The sequence below is a fragment of the Culex pipiens genome, chromosome 3, assembly GCF_016801865.2.
Source record: "Culex pipiens pallens isolate TS chromosome 3, TS_CPP_V2, whole genome shotgun sequence".
Classification (NCBI taxonomy): Eukaryota; Metazoa; Arthropoda; class Insecta; order Diptera; family Culicidae; genus Culex; species Culex pipiens.
In genome coordinates, this window is record NC_068939.1 from 85062803 (window position 1) to 85084227 (window position 21425).

The 21425-nt window shown below is 38.5% G+C and overlaps 3 protein-coding genes and 2 long non-coding RNA genes across 6 annotated transcripts in view; 2 read left to right on the forward strand and 3 right to left on the reverse strand.

The window, feature by feature from the left end:
• The window catches only part of LOC120418995 (uncharacterized), a 456309-nt gene that overhangs the window by 349042 nt on the left and 85842 nt on the right, over window positions 1-21425 (reverse strand). The window lies entirely within an intron of this gene.
• LOC120419004 (PRA1 family protein 3) lies at window positions 924-2279 on the reverse strand. The gene is made up of 3 exons (XM_039581575.2): window positions 2123-2279; window positions 1605-2041; window positions 924-1533 (listed from the first exon to the last, which is right to left on the reverse strand). Exons 2-3 carry the CDS (start codon window positions 2032-2034, stop codon window positions 1397-1399), a joined length of 567 nt encoding a protein of 188 aa, XP_039437509.1. The 5' UTR covers window positions 2035-2041; window positions 2123-2279; the 3' UTR covers window positions 924-1396.
• LOC120419006 (uncharacterized) lies at window positions 13916-15874 on the forward strand. The gene is made up of 3 exons (XR_005605649.2): window positions 13916-14214; window positions 14294-14432; window positions 14497-15874. It is a non-coding gene; the product is annotated as an uncharacterized LOC120419006 (long non-coding RNA).
• On the reverse strand, window positions 15997-17104 carry LOC120419007 (uncharacterized). The gene is made up of 3 exons (XR_005605651.2): window positions 16778-17104; window positions 16493-16682; window positions 15997-16429 (listed from the first exon to the last, which is right to left on the reverse strand). It is a non-coding gene; the product is annotated as an uncharacterized LOC120419007 (long non-coding RNA).
• The window catches only part of LOC120418653 (tyrosine-protein phosphatase non-receptor type 61F), a 148223-nt gene continuing 144954 nt past the window's right edge, over window positions 18157-21425 (forward strand). For both annotated transcript variants that reach the window (XM_052711074.1, XM_052711073.1), the window contains exon 1: window positions 18157-18976. In XM_052711074.1, coding sequence (XP_052567034.1) covers window positions 18848-18976 — 129 coding nt within the window. In that variant the 5' untranslated portion in view covers window positions 18157-18847. The remainder of the gene's footprint in view (window positions 18977-21425) is intronic.

Sequence of the window (21425 nt, forward strand, 5' to 3'; positions counted from 1 at the left end):
GGAAAAGTTGCGTAAAATCAAATTTTGATCACAGGAGGCTGAATAAGCAAACAAGCTATACTGCCGTTCTACGCATAATTGTCCCATGTCATTTTTTGACGATTCTGACTTTTTATCATTTTTAAGTTTAGTTTTACGTATACTTTCAGAAAAACACATAAAATCTAGTACTTTGTTCAGAAAATCATTAAAAACAACACCAAGTCTGTTTGTCCCATCGTTGAACTTCTACGCATAATTGTCCCACCAAGTATTTTCTATCACGAAATCATGAGTTTTACGAAGCATCTTACCTTTTTTGCATGTTTACCTGCAAGAGGATTACAAATAAGGGTGATAAAATGTTAACCGGGGTGATTAGGGACATATAGGGCGAATAGGGACCCACGGGACAATTATGCGTAGAAACACAGAAATCGATCGAAAAATTTCAATCGCGTTTTTCTCAGTTGCCCTTTTTTGAACATGGGACAATTATGCGTAGAACGGCAGTATACGTCAACAAACAAACAAAAAAACACAAGACAAAGTTTGTCGGGTTTAGCTTGTTTAAAATTTAATATAATAATGCGCATAATGGGGGGCATTGATTGTTTAAAAAAAGTAATCTAGATTTAAGCTAATTCCTCCACCTGTTTATAATTACTCACCTAATGCACACAGTGCGTAAAGTGGTGAAGGTGGTATGCTCTGTGATAACGGAAGTCCTATCCACATCATCGTCAATCGAAAGGCACGCCGTCATTTTATTTCGTCAAGTTTAGCGTGGTGCACAATTAGATCCTGAAACTACTCATGCATGTGCGAGTGATTTGATGTCGACCCGAAAGACTTTCCCATAGCCTCGTAGCTCGGAGATCTCAGCGATATTATTTTTGTCCTTCCCAGAGCATCGCAGCTGGGAACGCATCGAAAATCCAATGTCTATTTCCACAAACGCAAACGATCTGTTATTGTTCTTCATGATTTTATTCAAAATAATTTACATATGATTGTGATCAAAATAATTTACACTCGCCTTCAACTATATCTGTCTTCTGGGGTTTTTGTTCCCAACAATCGGCACTCGAACATATGGCTTTTTTAATAGGTGCACGATTGTTCAAAATATTCTGTTTTTACACATGCCTTCCTCTACGACGCGCGATGACTAGTGCATTCTTAAGGAGCGATTATTAATTGTAATTGCGTCATATTTCAATAAAAGTTGTTCTAGAGAAGATAAATCAGATCTCACTACAAAGCCGTTGCAACAACACGCGGGAGGGTAAAACTGGTATTTTTTGGTAGAATTCTGGCAAAAACTGTAACTAGAGCATAAAACACGTTATTTCTTGGATGGTTTGGAGCAGCAACACAAGCTGCCAGCAAGAAGTTGCTTTTGGTGCTGAATGAGTTAAAACGCGTCCGGCATGAGGCCCATCGCTTCCAAAAACTGTCCCATCGGACTCTGTTTGACGCCGACGACCTCAATGGCGTTGGTAATCTTATTCTTCATGTTTCGCAGCCGCAGAGAAGCATGCACAAAAGCCACTGAAATTAAAAACGATCGATGATGTCATCCGCGATTAAAACGGGTCAGATTAGAGAGACGGGACACTTACGACAAAACGGTAGCAGCATGGCAAACATCACAATCAGCACGGCATCAAACAGGAACAGGACCAGATAGCTGCAACCGACGACGCCTCCGAGGACGGCCCACTTGTTTGGCTGCTGGTGGCCACTCGTGACCGAAATCGAACGACGAGCCTCCGCGGCAAAGAACTTGATAAAAACGTACGCCAAGGCCAGCAGGAGTGCCACTCCGAGGACAACCTTGTACGGGTGGATAAGCCCAATCAGTCCAAACACGGCCGCGCCCATCAGGAAGTAGTTGGTCTGGTAGTAGAGCAGATTCTTCACGACCCGATTGCCCCACTTCTCAAAGTCCTGAAAGTTGGGCAGTTGGAACCGGGCCGACTCGAGCAGGAAATCGTTGACCGTGCGCAGCGGGGCCAACTGCAGGGTGCTTCCGGTTGTTGGGGTCGTCATCTCGAAGCTATCCGGAATGTTCGGGGGAAAACAAACATTAGCACCGTAAAAGGATTTAAAAATAGACCATCGAAGGTGGTACACTTACAGGGGTGAGTAATTGCTCTTCCACGTTAGTGCAAAATATTTCCAACTCAGCTCTTGCACGGTTCTTGCCAGCCAACAGAAGACGGAATAAGCAAAATTCCGTGATTCTGATGTGTGATGATGGGACACGGTGCACAGAGCGAAACGTCAAAATATTTTTGTTTCTTTTGACATGATGATGATGGTGATGATTGTACACGCTCGTTGAAATTCACTTTTTTTTTTTTAATTGGGTACTAAAGCCCTATGTCAATTTTTATGTACAACGGTAAAAAACACGATTAAAAAACATTTCTGATCACTTTTTTTCATTTTAATGCAATTTTTTTTTTTTTGACAAGACAACATTTTTTCGATGGATCAACTATGGTCCCCTTGGAACGAGCTGTAAAGTAGGAGCTTTTCTGTCAAGAAGGACCGCGAGGTAAATTTTTCAAAATTGATTTAAAAATCCATTTTAAACTTTTTGTGGTCGTACAAAGGGTCATTGTACTCAGAAAAATAAGCTTTATCGCTGTAAACAATAATATTAGCAATCTAAGCTTCATTTTAGGACCCAATAAGGCTTTCTAGGCCCAGTGAAAAAAATATAATTTAACTCAAAAATGACGAACTCCTCGTCACAGTGTCCTGATGCAAACAATGATCGAGCTGTAGCTGTCACAGCCCTGTGAAGTATGTTGGAGACTAATATCGGGCAGTCAGTCAAAAAAACCAGCTAGAAGTCGCCTGACAATTTTTTTTTGCTAGAAAGAAGGCTTTCTAGGCCCAGTGAAAAAATATAATTTAACCCAAAAATTAAGAACTTCTCGTCACGGTGTCCTGATGCAAACAATCATCGAGCTCAAGCTGTCACAGCCCTGCGAAGTATGTTGTCTGACATATCGAGCTATCAGTCAAAAAATCCAGCTAGAAGTCGCCGGACAAAAAACTTTTGCTAGAAAGAGATAGGAAACCTGATACAAACAAACGTCCAGCTGTAATGTAAACATACTTTGAATGTGTTAGTAAATTTCTGACTTGAATTCCTTAGAGATAGACAAATCCAGCGAAAGCTCAACGCTGCTTTTTGATGGTGAGAGATTTGACAGCTCCCATACTAAATGTCTCGATTTTCATACTTTTTGTTAATTTTCTTCTAAAATAAAACACTTAACATATGAAAACTATATATTTTTGGTGCCCAAAATTCCTGCTGAATCGAATGGTGTACTTATCTCAATTGCAAATTTTTCGAACAGTTTTTATTTTAATAATATTCTAGACACATTTTGTGCACCTAATCAATCAATACTTTTATCATAAATAATCATTTTATTGCTTAAAAATTGAATTTTCCTGAGCTCCCTTATTCAAATACATGGAAGCTGTCATTTCTAACACCATTGGCCACCTAGCGGCCATTTCAAACTGGATACGTCTATAGGAAACCTGATGCAAACAAACGTCCAGCTGTCATGTAAACATACTTTGAATGTGTTGGTAAATTTCTGACTAGAAAGCCTTATTTGGTTTGGCTTACTCAAAATCGTTGCGCGGCAAATGGTGAGTGTATAGAGTTATCTACGTGCGCATGTATTGCGTGTACGTACACGAAAAAGATTGAGGTTAAATTTTGTACCAGCCAGCAAAACAAATGGCGTGCTAGTGTGTGTGAGATCGGGCTTAGATAGCTCTATGGTTGATGTTTATGCGGGAAGTGCTTACGGGTGGAGGTGGAAGAATCCTATGATGCAATGCTGAAGGTTCCCCGAGGAAGACCAGGTCTAGAAATCTCGATGCAAGAAGCGTTATCTCAACTAGACCTTAATGTTCTCTATCCGGATTCTATGACAATTTCCGGAATTCCATTTCCCGGAATGGACGTTTTCCGGAATGGACATTATCCGGAATGGACGTTTTCCGGAATGGACGTTACCCGGAATGGACATTATCCGGAATGGACGTTATCCGGAATGAAATTTCCCGGAATGGACGTTTCCCGGAATGGACATTTCCCGGAAAATTAGTTTTTTTTATATTACCTGATATGAGAATGAATGGAATCTTGCCTACTCGCACGCAGAAAAATGTTTTGTAGAATCAGCCTGTACGAGGCTTGAATCAACAAAATTTTTGTTGAATATAATCAACGCCAATTTTGCGTTGAAACAAACCTTGATTTTCTCAATTCCACAAAAGCCTTTTGTTGTTTTGAAAAATCTGCTTTGACGTTTAGCGTTGATTCAACAAAAATCATGATTTTCAAATCAACAAAACGTTTTGTTGATTCAAATATGCCTTATTTTTCTTCGTGCGCTTACTTGTGGTTAAGAATTATTTAGTTTGTACCCCGTTGGTTTGACCTAGTCACATTGAAGGAACTCGATATTTTGACAACAGTATGAATGCTAAATACATAAATGATAAAAAGAAAGTGAAATGTTCGGACACTAACAATAGAAGCAAGCGTTGACTATTGAAACAATACTTTATCAACAACCACGAGATGTAACAATATAGATCGATAGATATAAGACAAACACTAGATGTTTCTAACATTCTTTCAATGTTTTGTTATGTAAGAATTTGTCCTTCTTTTGTTAGTCAGTTGACTTTGTGAATAAATTCTACCAATTTTTAGTTGGTATTCAAAGAAGGGCAAACCTCAAGAAAATAAAAAGCTTTTCAGAAAATCAATGTGTAATGTGTCCTGTCAAGAAAACAAATAGCTTGAGTGTATTTTTAAAGAATGAAAAACCTCAAGGAAGTACACATTACGCATTGATTTTCTGAAAAACTTTTTATTTTCTAGAGGTTTTCCCTTCTTTATGATAACATTTGGTAGAATTTAGTCACAAAAATCAACTGCTTCACACAAGAAGGGAAATCTCTTACACGAAATTCCATCACATCGATTAAAGATCGTGGATTTTTAAAGAAGGGAGAACCTCAAGAAAATACACATTATACTTTGATCTTCCGCTAGCTTTTTTTCTTGAGATTTTCCCTTCTTTAAAAATACACGATCCTTTATCAAAGTAATGGGATTTTATGTAAGAATTTTCCCTTTTTTTGTTAATTCTACTAAATTTCAACTAGTTTTTGGTTAAGGAACTCTGCACTAAAAAGAAGATTTTTTTTTAAAGAAGGGAAATCCTCTAAAAAAAAGCATTCAGAAAATCAATGTACACACAAAGAAAAAATACTCTAAATTTAAAAAGGTCGTTCGTTCGTAGTTCAAACTTTTTAATTTAAAAGTTAAAAAGTTGTTGATACTACCATGCATTTCTGGAACAAAATCTTTGTATAGGTAAAAGTTTTTTACTTTTAATATAAGAAAAAACTTTTTATGGCAAGAATAAATAACATTGATCTTCTGAAAGCTTTTTATTTTCTAGAGGTTTTCCCTTCTTTGAAAATAATCATTCTGCTTTATGGTAAAATTTGGTAGAATTTAGTCACAAAAGTCAACTGATTAACAAAAGAAAGGAAAATTCTTACATAACATCACATTGAAAGAATGTTAAAAACATCTAGTGTTTGTCTAATATCTATCGATCTACATTGTCACATCTCGTGGTGGTTAATAAAGTATTGGTTCAGTAGTCAACGCTTGCTCCTATTGTTCTTGTCCGAACATTTCACTTTCTTTTTTATCATTCATGTATTTATCATTCATATTGTTGTCAAAATATCGAGTTCATTAAATGTGACTAGGTCAAACCAATTCATTGTCACATCAGGTAATATAAAAAAAACTCATTTTTCCGGGAAATGTCCATTCCGGGAAACGTCCATTCCGGGAAATTTCATTCCGGATAACGTCCATTCCGGATAATGTCCATTCCGGATAACGTCCATTCCGGATCATGACCATTCCGGAAAACGACCATTCCGGATAATGTCCATTCCGGGAAATGGAATTCCAAAAATTGTCATAGAATCCTCTATCCGATCTAGCAGTTCCTCTTAGATTAAAAAAAATCCATTTAGTTTTTCTTCACTAAGTTTTCCTCCAGTTGGTTTTCCTTCAGTTAGTATAACTCGCCTTTACACAAAGCCGTCGTTTCTGGTTTGCACTGGAAGCAAGGCAAGGTCGCCCCAGCAGCTGGACACCGAGTTGCGGCTGAGGACAAAAGCAATGGCCAGCAGAGCCAACCAAGACCCCTACACAATCCCCCTTCCATTCACACGCCTTGTCTTTTAACATCAATCCCTTCCCTACTAACTCCGAGTAGGCCGCGGGTAATCGGCTCCCCTCCCACTAACATTTACACACAAGATCCTCTGTAAATACTCTTAGCATTAAGAACAATGTAATTACAAAAGCCGACTCGATCCTAACCAGGTCCTAGTCAAGGGGTTGGAAACTCTTAGAGCTATACTTATTATGTTAACCAGTATATCAAAATATATGTTAGTATACTAATTTGGTCTTTTTAAAAAAAAACTCCAGTTATTTCCTTTACATACCGCCAGTATACTTACCAATATACTGAGAGTATCTTAATATACTAACAGTTTATTGCTTTTCGGTTAGTATACTAACAAGTATACTGGAATATCATTAGTATACTCTCAGTATTCCTAAGTAATATTAGAGTTTCCAGCCCCTTGGTCCTAGTACCGAAAAGAACCTAATAAAAATAATCTTATGAAAAAAAATGCTGAAGGTACGATGCTCAAGGTACGCGCCATCTTGGTTTGCATTAGTATATGAGTGCATACCGACTCCGTGCCACAAAAACCGCAACAATAATAAATGCAAAATGGACCGTGCCAGGAAAACCTAAACATAAACAAAGGCAGCTTTCATCGGAGTGACAGATTTAGAGATAGCCAACCGGATCGCTACACACTCAAACGCGAGTACCTTAGGTAGAAAGCCATGTCTCGGATGTGGACGAGTTTCGTCCCTTAACGGAGCCCGGTAGCGGAAAAACACCAGTGACGAAGGCGTTGTCGCAACTGGCCAGGTGGAGAATCTTCTCAGCAACAACAAGTTCAGCCCACTGGTGGAGAACAACAACTGGAACAACAATAACAATGATTACTCAGCCAGGAAAGGAGGTGTTTCACTGGTTCCAGTGTTCAAGAAATCACAATTTCTGGTTGTAAAGAATAAGAACTACGCCTAGCTAATGGGTGTAATGTTGTCGTGTCCAACCAGGCCAAAGGGCTTTTGTTAATTTGATTTGGTTAACCGCGGTGGATTTTCTTGAAATAATTCGAACTGTCAAAAATCCACCAAAGCATCTACCACATTGATCGCACAAAAATCTGTGGTAGAAAAGTATCCACCGGTCGAGGGGAATGACACTTCGCGATTTCGTTCAAATCGCACCAAATCTCGTTAAATTCTTTCATCGTTGCTCATCGTACCTTCATCGTGGACGTTTTTCGCTAATCGTGCCAAATCGCGCCAGATCGCGCTCATCGTGCCCAGATCGTGCTCGAATGAAAATTTGCATTTGCAGTCAGTGTTGCCATAAAATATTCGTTCTAGCAGTTTCCCATGAAACTGGCTGCGCTGTTGTAATGTTTGTTTTTATTGATTCGAGCAGTCAGAAAAGGTAAATAATCAAAATTTATTCGATGTTAGCATTAGCATTAGCATTAGCATTTGGAGGACGCCCCACCACCGGAAGGCTCCACAACGCTTATCCCACTGTTTGATCTGGTTGTGTTAGACCCTCATCCGGAACAATAATCCAACACGGGAGATACCATGTCTTCATCTTTTGATGAGTGTGTAATACAGCCCAGGGCATAAGGGGGTCCACGCCGGGTCCAAGCTATCCTCAGGGAAATGAAGGAATGTTAGTAAACACCTATCTAAAGTGCGCAGGGACCCCTACGTCACCTTAGTGGTATAGATGTTTGTAGGGAGGTTTTGGACTCAATGTTAGTAGGAGAGGTAGAACCCTAGGATATACCCCGAAAGGTATTGCGGGCGAATCAAGTAGAGTTATTTTTTTTATTATTAAACTTATACTTGTGATTGTATAGTGTTAAAAATGCATGATTTATATTTTTTATATTTTAAACCACGGCAGAAACAACGCGACGAAGCCGTGCACGATTAAATTGAGTGTCATATTACTAAACCAACCATTTTCGCAGGTAAAAGCAATGCTGATTAATCACAGTTTAAACATGTCTGTTGTTAAACTCATTATATCAACTGTAAGAGTAGAGAGAAGTTTATATTTTCCTTTAAATAATTATATGTTTAAGCGAAATTCGAGGTTGTAAATGATTTAACGCATAATTGATATTTTGATTTTAAACTCTTACAGCGATAAGGAGTAAACATTCATTATTTACTCATTTGTTTTATTTTGAATGTAGGATTTAGATGTTTAATTAAAACGACCGATTCAAAAAGCATACTTAGTTAACATTTATTTTTAGTGTAATGGGATTAATCAGCATATTTAAATTTTTTACTTCAAATAATTACAATAATTAAATTATTATTAGCTGAAAAATATACATACACAACACAATCACTCACTCACTCACACACATTGATGCTTCCTCGATTTGAAGATCAGCAACTTTCAGTTTTTATGCTAATGCTACAACGGGTTTGAAAATTGCGAACAGCCTTAAAAAAAGGAACCATTTAGCTGCCGTATGACTAAACAATCCATAAATACTTGTTGAAAAATACTTCGTACGCAACATCTGTATAGTGACACATTTTCATTTAAACTTACACAGTTTTTAGAAAAGTTATAAAACTATTGGCATTCACTCTGGTAACTATCAGCACGGATAAAAACTGAATTATTAAATAATTAAATATTGAACCAAAACTAAAAAAACTAAAAGATAAGCAAATTCGCGACCTGTAAAAATTGGGTACCCTATGCACAATTTTTAACGCTCATTTAAAATGAAGCCAACCTTTTCACAGCAACAAAACTCTGTTTGTTATCCAACCAAAATTTAAGTTAAAATTTGGTCAAAAGCTCTTTTGTAAAACACATACTATCACATTCACCCAATCGCATCCATGCTACATAAATTTACCAACACAAACACTGATCCAGAACGGGCTCACCGAATTCGTTATGTGCAAACCAAATCCATCGTTGCCACCCCGCATGCGCCACCGTTTTAGCAGTGCAGCTTATGGAAGGGAAGTGACGTCATCGGCAGATCAGCGACGCAACATCTTGCACACTAATCATCTCGCATACTCGAAGCCAACATCAAAACAACCCTAATCAAACATCTTTTTCAGACGTTTCAAATGCCATTCTACTAGCACCAGCACCTCGTGTTTTCAAAACTTTGTGGCTGTCAGCGCCACACAGCCACCAACACAAACACACTTATTTAAAAACTCTCTCTCTCTCCGTCTAACCACACGCACATAATTCTCAAATTTTTGGGAGCAGCTCTTTTTTCCCTTCAATTTCTGCAGGGAAAGGCATGCTCTCTGGCTCATTTTGATGACACTGTTTCACACTCTCTCTCTCCAACACTCTCCCGCTCTTCCTAGCACTTCATCGAATTTTTTTTCTTGGCATGGCCGCCATATTGTATTTTGCCAAAATTTTCACAAAAATCACACCTTTGCATTAATTTTCCAACAATTTGGCTCTTCCTTTAGAACAGCTGCCACAATAACATTCACAAAGCATTTTTCTGCACTCTGCATTAGGCAATCGGCCCAGATTCCAGTTGTGGCCAAATAATTGCCGAGCCAAACTCGGTCGGTAGATTATAAACTGAAAACACTTATTTCGCGAAAACAACGTACAGTGAGTCAAATATTTGTCCGTACCCCCCCGTACGGAAAATGTTTGTGATATAAAAGTACATAAAATTCGACTAAAGTGCCATGTTTTGTACATCAATCGACGCGGCAGAATGTCCTCTTTAAGACACTGTCATTGGATTTGCAAAAAACTTTTTCTTAAAAAATACAAAAAATAGTTTACTGAAAAAAGTCATAAAAAGAGGTCAAATAATTGTCCGTACCCCTTGTAAAAGTACAAAATCTGATCGATTTAAGTGAATTTATTTATGAAATGTTGTTTCTGTGTCAAATACTAGTACCTCTAGCCAGTTTGTGACAACTTTGAACTTCTGATAACTTTGTTTAGTTAGTTTATATTAAGAATTGGTTTAAATTTAGTTTTTTAAAGTAAAACTTATCAAAACATAAGTTTATAAACAACTATTTTTATAAAATTGCTATTTTATGTTGTAAGAGTCTCTATTTAACAAGTTTTAACAATATTTGTTCGAAATATACATTGTTTTCATCTTTTTTATTGACATTTTTCGACCAAAAATACTGTTTCGGAACAATACCGTTAAACAATCCGGATTGTCCCGGAACCGGTTTAACCCCTCGGAGGGAAATTTTGTGGTGGTCAGATAGAGGACAAAAAAACCCACCTCTTGCAATTTAAAGCATCCAATTTCGTCCACTACAGCCCGATTACGAGTCCCTAGTCTGAAATTTGAAATTTTCAAATTCCCCAAGCAAAACATTCTGTCCCAGGACGGTACAAAAATTCTCAGTACGGAAAGTGAAAATTTCAAATTTCAGACTAGGGACTCGTAATCGGGCTGTAGTGGACGAAATTGGATGCTTTAAATTGCAAGAGGTGGGTTTTTTTGTCCACTATCTGACCACCACAAAATTTCCCTCCGAGGGGTTAAACCGGTTCCGGGACAATCCGGATTGTTTAACGGTATTGTTCCGAAACAGTATTTTTGGTCGAAAAATGTCAATAAAAAAGATGAAAACAATGTATATTTCGAACAAATATTGTTAAAACTTGTTAAATAGAGACTCTTACAACATAAAATAGCAATTTTATAAAAATAGTTGTTTATAAACTAATATTTTGATAAGTTTTACATAAAAAAACTAAATTTAATCCAATTTTTAATATAAACTAACTTAACAAAGTTATCAGAAGTTCAAAGTTGTCACAAACTGGCTAGAGGTACTAGTATTTGACACAGAAACAACATTTCATAAATGAATTCACTTAAATCGATCAGATTTTGTACTTTTATTAGGGGTACGGACAATTATTTGACCTCTTTATTTTACTTTTTTCAGTAAACTATTTTTGTATTTTTTAAGAAAAAGTTTTTTGCAAATCCAATGACAGTGTCTTAAAGAGGACATTCTGCCGCGTCGATTGATGTATAAAACATGGCACTTTAGTCGAATTTTATGTACTTTTATATCACAAACATTTTCCGTACGGGGGGGGGGTACGGACAAATATTTGACTCACTGTACTTCCCGGAGAATCCGAACACTTTTGCACAAATTTCCACTCTGAATACCGAATAAATCGTATTAAAAGTATTCAAATTAACTAAAAATCGCGACGACACGGGGACAACTATGCTAGAGCGTGCACTCTCGCCGGCGGCTCAACTCGCTCTCCAATCAAAATTTATTCGATGTTTTGGGAAAAAATTATGCGACTGCTGGCGCAGATTCATTTTTTTCACGGACCGGCTTGGTGATCAGCCGGAACGTTTGTGCATTAGCTGGATCCTGCCAATTTCGGTATTTATTTGTTTTTAAAGAAGAAGCTGGTAAACTGAAACATTTTTATATTTTGCAGGTTAATTTTTTTCTCGGAGGCGGAACATTTGCTGCTTCAAGATTAGGTTGCACCACGGGTATGAATCTCCAAGCAATTTCAATATGGCGACTTGTATCAGAAGAAAGTGAAGCATTTTCGCTAGTTCTCACTGTTCTGTGTTCTGCGTGCACGTCCGCAAACATAGACCACACCTCGGACCACACACATACTAACACAAAGCACCACCAAGAGGCAAAAGGTGATTACGAATATTTTTGACACTTTCGTTAAAAATATGCGGTTTTGCAAAAACAAATAACAAAACCAAGTTGTAAGTGTAGTTCGACTGTCAAACTTGTAATTCGTTGCTGGTTTGTTCGAAAATTTGTTAAAAATAATAAGTTTTTTCGCAGCACTTATTTTGGACGGACATTTCGACGCCAACATTTCAAAAAGCATCATGTACAAACCACAGACAAACAGACGGGACACTCGAGTGCCGAACCATCGTCCTCCAAAAACGGTTATTTCAAATGCAATTTTGTTTCGGCATCCACTCACCCGGCGCTGATGGCGCTGCTGTCGTGACAGCTCGCCCGTCTATTCTCAGTGTGTGTGAAGCGTGTTTTTGTTTTTAAGTTGAGCGTGAGCACGTGCGAAGCAGCAAATGAGAGCACAAATATTTATGGAATTCTGGAATTCTAACCGTGAATCACAATCCAGGCTTTCCAGGACAAAATTGGGGCAGTCTTGGCCATAGCCTCTTCCCCACTAATAACCCGGTAGGCCTGCTCAACTGCCTGCCAATGTCGAGGTTGCTGCTGAGGAGAAATCTTCGACAGAACTTGGTAGCAACTGGGAGGACCAGTTATTTGATCTCTGTCGGTTGCGGTTGTGGTGCGTCGTTGCTGGTGCTGCCGCATGATTTGGCTCATAAGGTTCTGCTATTGGAAACGGAACCATCTTCGGCCTTCGGTGTTGATTTTTATTCTTTTCATCGAGTAGCAACAACAAAATTATTTCGATCAGCTGTTGATGTTTACAATCGTTTAGGCTTGATTGTCTCACGCATACACTGACGTGGCACATTATAGTAATGGGTTTGTATTGGTATGTTTGGGTTGCGCTTCGGCATCAGCTCACCAGGCAGCGCTGGCGTCGCCGTGATTTGGTGATTTGATGAAGGACGATGGATTTCAAAAATAATTTGTATGGAGAGTCACGTCTGTTTGTCTTTGTACAAACCATGCGTTTTGAGAAAAACGCATTGGAATGTTGAGCATCCATTTTCAATTCCCATTTTAATATAAAAGCCAAATAAGATGTTCTAATGATAACAAACGATGAAAAACGTTGCTTTTATTGATACTTGATCATCCAAATTCAATAAAACATTATTTCCGTAATTTTATTTGAGAAAAACAAACATAACTTCTTTTGAAATCACCAACGTTTATATCACCCTGCTGGCATTGAGGGGGACGCTTTGTTATGATTCGGTTTTCTTCATGTTGCTTTTTTCCGTCACGAGGTTCATGTAGTCTTTTGTTTGACAGGTTGACAGGGCTATATAAACAGAGACTGCTGATGGCAGAGATTTTGTTTATGTTACTTTATTTAAAATCATGATTAAACAGACTTTACTGAAGTAACTTTTTGCTCATTTTTGGTGGAGAGGTAGCTTATTAGGAGTACTTTCAGAATATGCAATAACCCAGAAAGTGTCAAAATGTACATGATGTTTTTTGAAATGTTACCGTCGATTTCTGTTGTCACCTTCTGGTTCCTTGGATTGGTCATGGATAATTTCTAGAGTAAATTTTCAAAAGGTCCTATGCGACAAAATAAGCAAACTGGGTTATTTATTGCATGACATTCTGCAAGCCGGAAACTACACAAACCGCTGATCCGATTTTGTAAAAGCCTTTTATTTTTCAAGTTATTGATAAAAAACAAAACAACCTAAAACCACTCTCGAAAAATGCTACCCCAAATAAATATAGGTTGTTTTACCCCTCGGGAGTCCTATGTGCATTCGAGTCAAACGTGCACATAGAACCGTAGCAAATCAACCTATGTGACATCTATATAATTTTATAGTCATGATGCATATACGCCTAATATACGCCCATATCAAAATGACCTATGTACATGGTTATTTTGCTAATTAAAAAATATGTATAGGTCCGAGTATAGGTCGTTTTTTATGAAACCCTAAAACAAAAATATTTTGCAAACTTCAAGTTCACCCAATCCTCACGCAACGTGTAGGCAACAGCTGATTGAGAGCATGAAATGTTTCAATGCTTCCAGCGTGAGAGAGAGAAACCGTTAGGAGAGAAAAACACCCAACCCGCGCTCTCGTAAACATCTGTCGGATAGGTGCTTGCAATTTAACTTACACGACAATGTAAACATTATTTGCCTGAGTCGGATAGGACTTTTAATATTTTCTACGATTATTTACCATTATTTTTACGATTATTTACCAAAGTAGTGCTAGAATCTTGTTGTAGGCTGATAAACTAGAGTTCAGGTAAGTTTTTCTGTTAAAAATCAACGGTGGTAGCGGATTAAAACCAACCTTTTTGATTGATTTTTAAATTTTCTTTCAGAATCTGGTGAACTGGTTTTGAGGACAAATCAGCAACGGCGAGAACAGAGAAACAGAGTCGATCTCGCTAGCCGGAACGAGGAGCCCAAGAACGATAACTCTCCAAGCTGGGGACTTCCGGGGACTGGGAACAGCCGTTGGTAAGTTTAATTTGAGGGACTGCGTGATTCGAGTTTTGAGTTAGTGAGGAATTTTTTGTTTTAGGTGTCCTGAAGGCGGTTCGTTGTGGCTTTCCGCAATGCGTCCAGTGGGTGGAGGACGCCAACCAGCTGAGGAGGGAGGCATTCGGTGTTAGCCAGCGGCTCAAGCGGTGAATTGTGCAAGAGATTGCCAACGGGTACGGAGTTTATCCGCCGCACTGCAAGAAAAAGTAAACCATCCTGCCCGATCCGGTGTTGCTGGACGTGGAGAAGCGCACCCTGGCAAAGCGAACGGCCGAGGGCAAACCAAAGAAAAGGGAGATTTAAGATTTTTGCTGTTTCCTGATTAATTTTCACGATATTTGATTTGAATTGAATTTGAATTTGATTTGAAAACACCACTTTTTTAGTTTTCTGTTCTGATTTTAAATAAAAATTTGAAGATTTTGCTCCAGGTTAAATAATGTTTGGCTTCTTGATTTTTATTTTTTGAAAAGTGAGATGAAATCCTCAAAAAATATTTTGAGCTGGGATAAATGTCACAGAAATTTTAAGTTATTTCAATCATTCTGGCTGGACAAGATTATTAAATCTTGCTTTGGTATGAAATTCAATAAAATATAAAAAGATAAAATACAAGCAAATCAGCGATAACTTTTTAGCTATATTAGTCGAATATCTAAAAATGCAGTCCAATAAATGAAAATACGCATGCCCTACATTTCGTTTCAAAATATTTATGAAGAAGAATTTTTATAAGCTTTTTGCACTAGTTTTTGCATAATAATATATAAAGAAGCATAAAAAGTAGTTCTGTAATTTTAACATAGGATTTTGAGGGTTATTTTAACATTTTTAACGTTCCGCGAAATTTGGTGTTTTGAAATTAGGTTCCCCGTGAAAATTGAAATTTTTGAGCGTGAAAAATTACTAAGCCTACGGATTATGTATCCTGCGAGAATCGACCTCGGCGGAAGAACGTCCCGGAAGCGGCCGTAGTCGTAGTGGTCGTCGTTGGCCTAGCCATCATCGAGGAAGTCGTCACCACGCAGAAACAGCAATTACGAGACTGCAGTAAACTGCAATGACGAAGTCGTTGGCGTCGCAATGGAAACGACTATCTTGGCCGACGGGGACGATATCAGTACGGAGAAGCTGTTTCCGTTGCCACCGGCGTCCGAAAAGTAAGCCCAGCAATCTCCACCACTACCGCCGATGCCACCCCTTTCTCTGTTACCAACGACCTGTCCAACGCCCGCGTCGGAACGTTCCCAGCAGCAGCAGAGTTCCAACGTCGCAGTAACCGGTTCCTCCAGCGACGAATGTCGCTACGCCCGCCAAATAACAAGGTCTTTCTCAATTGGTTTTATGTTCCCTAATCATTTCTGTTTTATCAAGTACCGAGGTAACAATTTTACATGTTTTCAATTTAATAAAGCAAAATTTGGCAAAAAAGTTGTGCAAACAAACTGTTTATAAATCGCAAATCACAAGCCATCTTGTTTACGTCGATCGCTCGGTGGAGCAGAGCAGAGTTTGGAAAAAAAAAACGTTGGGACAGTTTTTCAACAGTTTATGTCAACGACGTGATGCACCGACCACCACGTCTACGGCCGCTTCCGGGACTTTTAATTCGGCCGCGGCGGGTGAAACCATCAGAGCTGGAACGCTCACGACATTGCCGCTGACCTCCTTGTCCTTCGAACGTTCGAGGTCGATTCTCGCCGGCTACTTGCTCTGCTGTGTGGATGCTGATTCGAGGACGACGACGAGTGGGAAAGCTTTCGTTGGCGTTCCTCCTGGTGGTGCTTCGAGGACGATGAATTCGACTGTTAACCCGACCAAGAACTGTACTTGTGCCGGTGACGGTCGTTTTCCCTCTCCCGATCGCGATCCTAGTTCCGATCCCGGTTTTTATTGTTGTCTCGCTCGCCGTTCTACCGGTGCTTGTCCTTCTTACCACTGCTACTTTCGTCAGCAAACCGCCTTCACGACACCTAAAACCAAAATTCCACATCAATTCAAAACTAAAATCACGCAATCCTCCAAATTAAACTTACCACCCACCGAGAATTTTGGCTCGAGCCAAAATTTTCAGTGGACAACGGCAGCCAAGTGGTTGATTGCTCATTTTTTGAAGTCTCCAGCTTGGAGGGTCGTCGTTCTTGCGCTTCTCGTTCCGGGCAGCGAGATCGACTCAGTTTTGTTCTCGCCGTTGCCGATGTGTCCTCAAAACCAGTGCAGCAGATTCTAAAAAAAATATTATCATTAAAAAAATACTAATTTCAGGTTGCAAACAAGGTTGCAAACCACTACCATCGCTGTATTTTAATAGAAAAACTTACCTGAACTCTAGTTAATCAGCCTTCAACAAGATTCTAGCACTTCTTTGGCAAAAAATCATTTCAAAAACATCAAAAACTATAAAAATCTGAAAAGTCCTATCCGCAACCAAGCAAAGATTGTTTACATTGTCGTGTAAGTTAAATTGCAAGCACCTATCCGACAGATGTTTACGAGAGCGCGGGTTGGATGTTTTTCTCTCCTAACGGTTTCTCTCTCTCACGCTGGAAGCATAGAGTTATCTAAGCACGATCTCACGCACACTAGCTTACCATTTGTTTTTGCTGGCAGGTACAAATTTTAACCTAAAAATCCTTCGTGTACATACATACAATACATGCGCACGTAGATAACTCTATTGAAACATTTCATGCCCTCAATCAGCTGTTGCCTACACGTTGCGCGAGGATTGGGTGAACATAGTTTTTATAAAAAAGTTGTTCTTTTTAAATAGAGATTTAAATATAATTAAGAAAAGTCCTATAAGGCTTTCTAGGCCCAGTGAAAAAAATATAATTTAACTCAAAAATGACGAACTCCTCGTCACAGTGTCCTGATGCAAACAATGATCGAGCTGTAGCTGTCACAGCCCTGCGAAGTACGTTGTCTGACATATCGGGCAGCCAGTCAAAAAACCCAGCTAGAAGTCGCATGACAAAAAACTTTTGCTAGAAAGAGATAGGTAACCTGATGCAAACAAACGTCCAGCTGTCATGTAAACATACTTTCATTGTGTTGGTAAATTTGTGACTAGAAAGCCTTATGTGCAATGCTGCACACATTTGCTCCAATGTGATAAATCCTATCTGCAAAAAAAGTTCTATGAAGCGTGTCCTATGTGCACTCAAAGGTCGTATGCAACAAATTTATTCAGAAATAAGTTTAAACAAGACTATTGATAGTTCCCGTAAAGTACACTTAAAAAGCATCATTCTAAGTCCATTTGGGCGTTTTTAGAGTTGAAAAATATTGAACCTTGTTTAAATGGGATTTAAAAATGTCCAGCAAAACTTTGACATTAATTTACTCAGATTGAGGTTTTTGCACATAGGACCTTTTGAAAATTTACTCTAGATTTCACAGTGTAAAAAACAGGACAGCTACCACCACGTGGCGCCACTGTTTCGAATGAGAAAATGATACAGGTTTTTCAGACGAGTTTCAATCCCGTGTTTAGGGCCTTATTGCAAAATTACTCGAAACAAAGTTCAAGATATTTGACGCACAATAAAAAATAAAAAAACTATTTTTGTCGCTTTCGATTGATTCCGCCCAACTGTGTACTGATGACATTTCCTCCCGTAACGCCACCCACTGGCAACACTGTCCAATGGCCACTCCTGTCACTGTCAACAAATTTTTTCCTCCTTTTTCTCCTTCATCCTTCATTCATTCATCCGCGCACCGAAGATCAGCAGCAGCAGCAGCAGCCATATTATTCTAGGTCCGCCGCGGTCTGACGACAAAAAAGGCCGTCCGCCGTGTAATCCGCGACACATTCCGTCAAACGCCGCCGCCGTGGTAGATTCGCGAGAAGTGTGTTCCGCCGTGGAGGAATTTGCGTGATTAGTTTCGAGTTCTTTTTGGATTCCCGAAGAATGGTGTGGAAAATTTCGTCGAAATTCGCGTGAAGGAAGAGAGTGTGGGAAGCGGGAGTGAAGCAGAAAAAAAAGTGTTGCGTTTTCGGTTTTCCAAGGAAGAGAAGCTGGCCCGAAAAAGGGAGGCAAAGAAGGAGCAGGTATCTTCGATCCTAGAGGTTTGCGAAGAAGATCCCTTGCGGAGTTTCGGGGAAGAGTAGGCGAGAACGGGAAGAATCGCCTTCTTCGTTTTTTTTTTCGCCAAGGCCTGCTGAGCAGAGTAATTTAAAAGGTGTACGCGTGAGTGTGAGTTTGTGTGTGTGTGTGTGTTGGTGGGAAAGGTGTGCCAGTGCGAGGGGTTTCGAGTCTTTTTTTTGTGCAAAAGAAGATAACAAAAACGAAGGGCCAAAATCTGGCCACTTCCGCCGGACGAAAGTAGTCGAGCCCCCAGGGCACTCATTCACGACGGCCACAGCACAGCCGGAAGTAGGCAGGATGAGTTCGAACAACAGCAGCAGCAGCACCACTACCCACAGTAACAACAGTGGTGGCGCCGGAACGAGCAGCATCGAAGCGGAATACAACGAGATCGAGCTCCGGAACGGATGGTGCGGGGTGTTTCAGGTAGGTGGTCAAAAACGCAAAAAACATTGGGCACCGTATACTTCGTTTGTTGTGGGGGTGAATTGGACAGCGAAGATTTTGTTCTTGGAAGGATCGTCAAATTTTATGTTAAAATTCTGAGAATTTGACAGAATCAAGCTTCTGTGAATCATTTCCTTTGCATGTCATTTGCAATGAAATTGTTAATAATTTTGTAGACAGTGTGTAACAAAAATCATGCTGCAAAAACTCTGGTTAATGTTTATCGTTAAAGTTGAATTCCCAAAGTTATAGGAATTTTAGTGTTATGCTTTCCGAAAAATGTTCAACTTTGTTAGGGCTTTCCCTATGAGCAAAAAGCTATTTTGTGTCATTGGTTTACACATACAAGTCTCCATACAATGTTGGCAGCTGTTCATACAAAAATGGTGCTTAAGTATTCAAAAATTTGTGACTTTAAATGAATTTTCTGATTAATTTGGTGTCATCGTCTAGGCTTATTTTCACTATTTAAACAACTTATTTTGCAAAACTATTTATAGAAACTTGCTTGCTCATTTCCTATTGAGCTATTAATCACTCGATTTCAGTTGAAAACGCTCTTATGAGCTGTTATTGAACGTCAAAGTTCTGATATGGCAACATTAGAGGAACGATTTAATTAGAAGCAGTTCCCCCCCACCTGTATTTTTTGATTTTTTTGATTTTTTGATACGTTTTACAAGTATGGTATAAAATTTTGCCGCTGAGCTATAAATGAAAAAAAAAAAAAAAACATTCAAAATTGGAATGAAAAAAAGTGTTTTTTTTTAAATGAACTATACCCCTGTCTAGTTGCAGGCCAAGGATTGATACCTAAGAGCATGCAATGGCACTGACCTTGTTGCGTGCTCTTCGGTTGACGTCCACGTAAGGAATATCCTGGAAGGAGCGTAACTAACTACATCCGTAGTTCTGTTAGATCATCCGAATTATCTTGATTAGAACAGTATAGCTCTGGTTCCTTGCAAGTGTCCTATTTTCTTACCTCCACGTTGGCTTGGTTTAGTCATCATGATGACAAGGTGTAACCTAGCTGGTGGCCTGTGGAAACGACTCGTAAACCTTTGACCAGCGAGGGTCAGAGTAGAGACGGCTAGAAGAAAGGGGCGCGACAATGTGGGAAAGGAAAGTAATTTGTGATTGTAGACGGTATTGTTTTGATTCGCAGTATGTTGAGTCAACTGCTGTGGATGTACCTGAAACATCGCACAACGGGGTTCCTCTTCTCTTCATTCTCAACTACCACCTATCTCCTTTTTTTATCTTGCTCTTCTGATTCCCAATTCTTCACTGATTCTTCTATTTAATATCCAACATTTGATTTTAATTTTACTAACTTTTGATTCTCTTATCTCTCAAAGCTTTTCCACTCTTTTCTATCAATTGATACTGCTGTAACAAACTTTGTTTTGTTTTTTTTTCCTTAAAAATATACTTTTCCTTAATGTACCGTAAAACGGGGTGACTTTGATAGCCGGGGTGAGTTTGATAGGTTTGCGATTTTTCCGCAAAATGAAGAGTACAATTAAAATACGTAAGGAATGGTTTAGAAACATACTGACCGTGGTAGAGAAGTGTTCAAAGTACCACATGAAGAACTTTTCATAAATTTTTGAAAGGTTTATAAAGTTAGTTAACTATAGTTAAGAAAATGTGGATGAAAGTAATTATTTTAAACTTCTCAAAGTGTCATGATTTTCTCAATGAACATGATTTTTAATCGGAAAACGGAATGCATTTTCGGATTCTTTGGATAATTTTCCACTAGGGGAAGGTTAAATAAGTTTGTAAATAATAAATAATATGTGTTTTTGAAACACAATTAAATTTTTTTTCCAAATTTATAGGCAAATTCAGTTGAACAAATTTCATGTAAAATGTGAAAACTTGTGATTCGTGCTTCGAATTCAGTTTAAAATGCAATATAAATCGATTATTTTATAAACAAAACTATTTTTGACAAATTTCAGGCAAAATTCCGACTTTTTAACAATTTTACCTAAAATTTATATGTATTTTGTTAAAAAGCTTATAAACTTAGTTAACTTAAAATAAACATTGATTTTTTTCTTACAAACTATATCAGCTACTTTAGTGATGGTACATTTAACGTACAAATAAAGTTTGAACATCTTAAATATGATTTTAACAAGAAAAACTATGACTATCAAAGTCACCCCGGAATTAAAACCAAGAATTTTTAACGTAACTATTTTTCTAAACACTATTGAAAAAAACTTTTTTTTTCCAAAATAGTGCATGGACTTTGTGTGGCCTACCCCAGTACATGTTTTAAAAATAATAATCTTGAGAAAAACCTTACCTGTTGGAAAATATTCTAACAACAAATTGAAATTCTATCAAAGTCACCCCGGTTTACGGTACTAGTAATATCAAGTCTATTTATCATTCGCCTAATCTTTTTTGA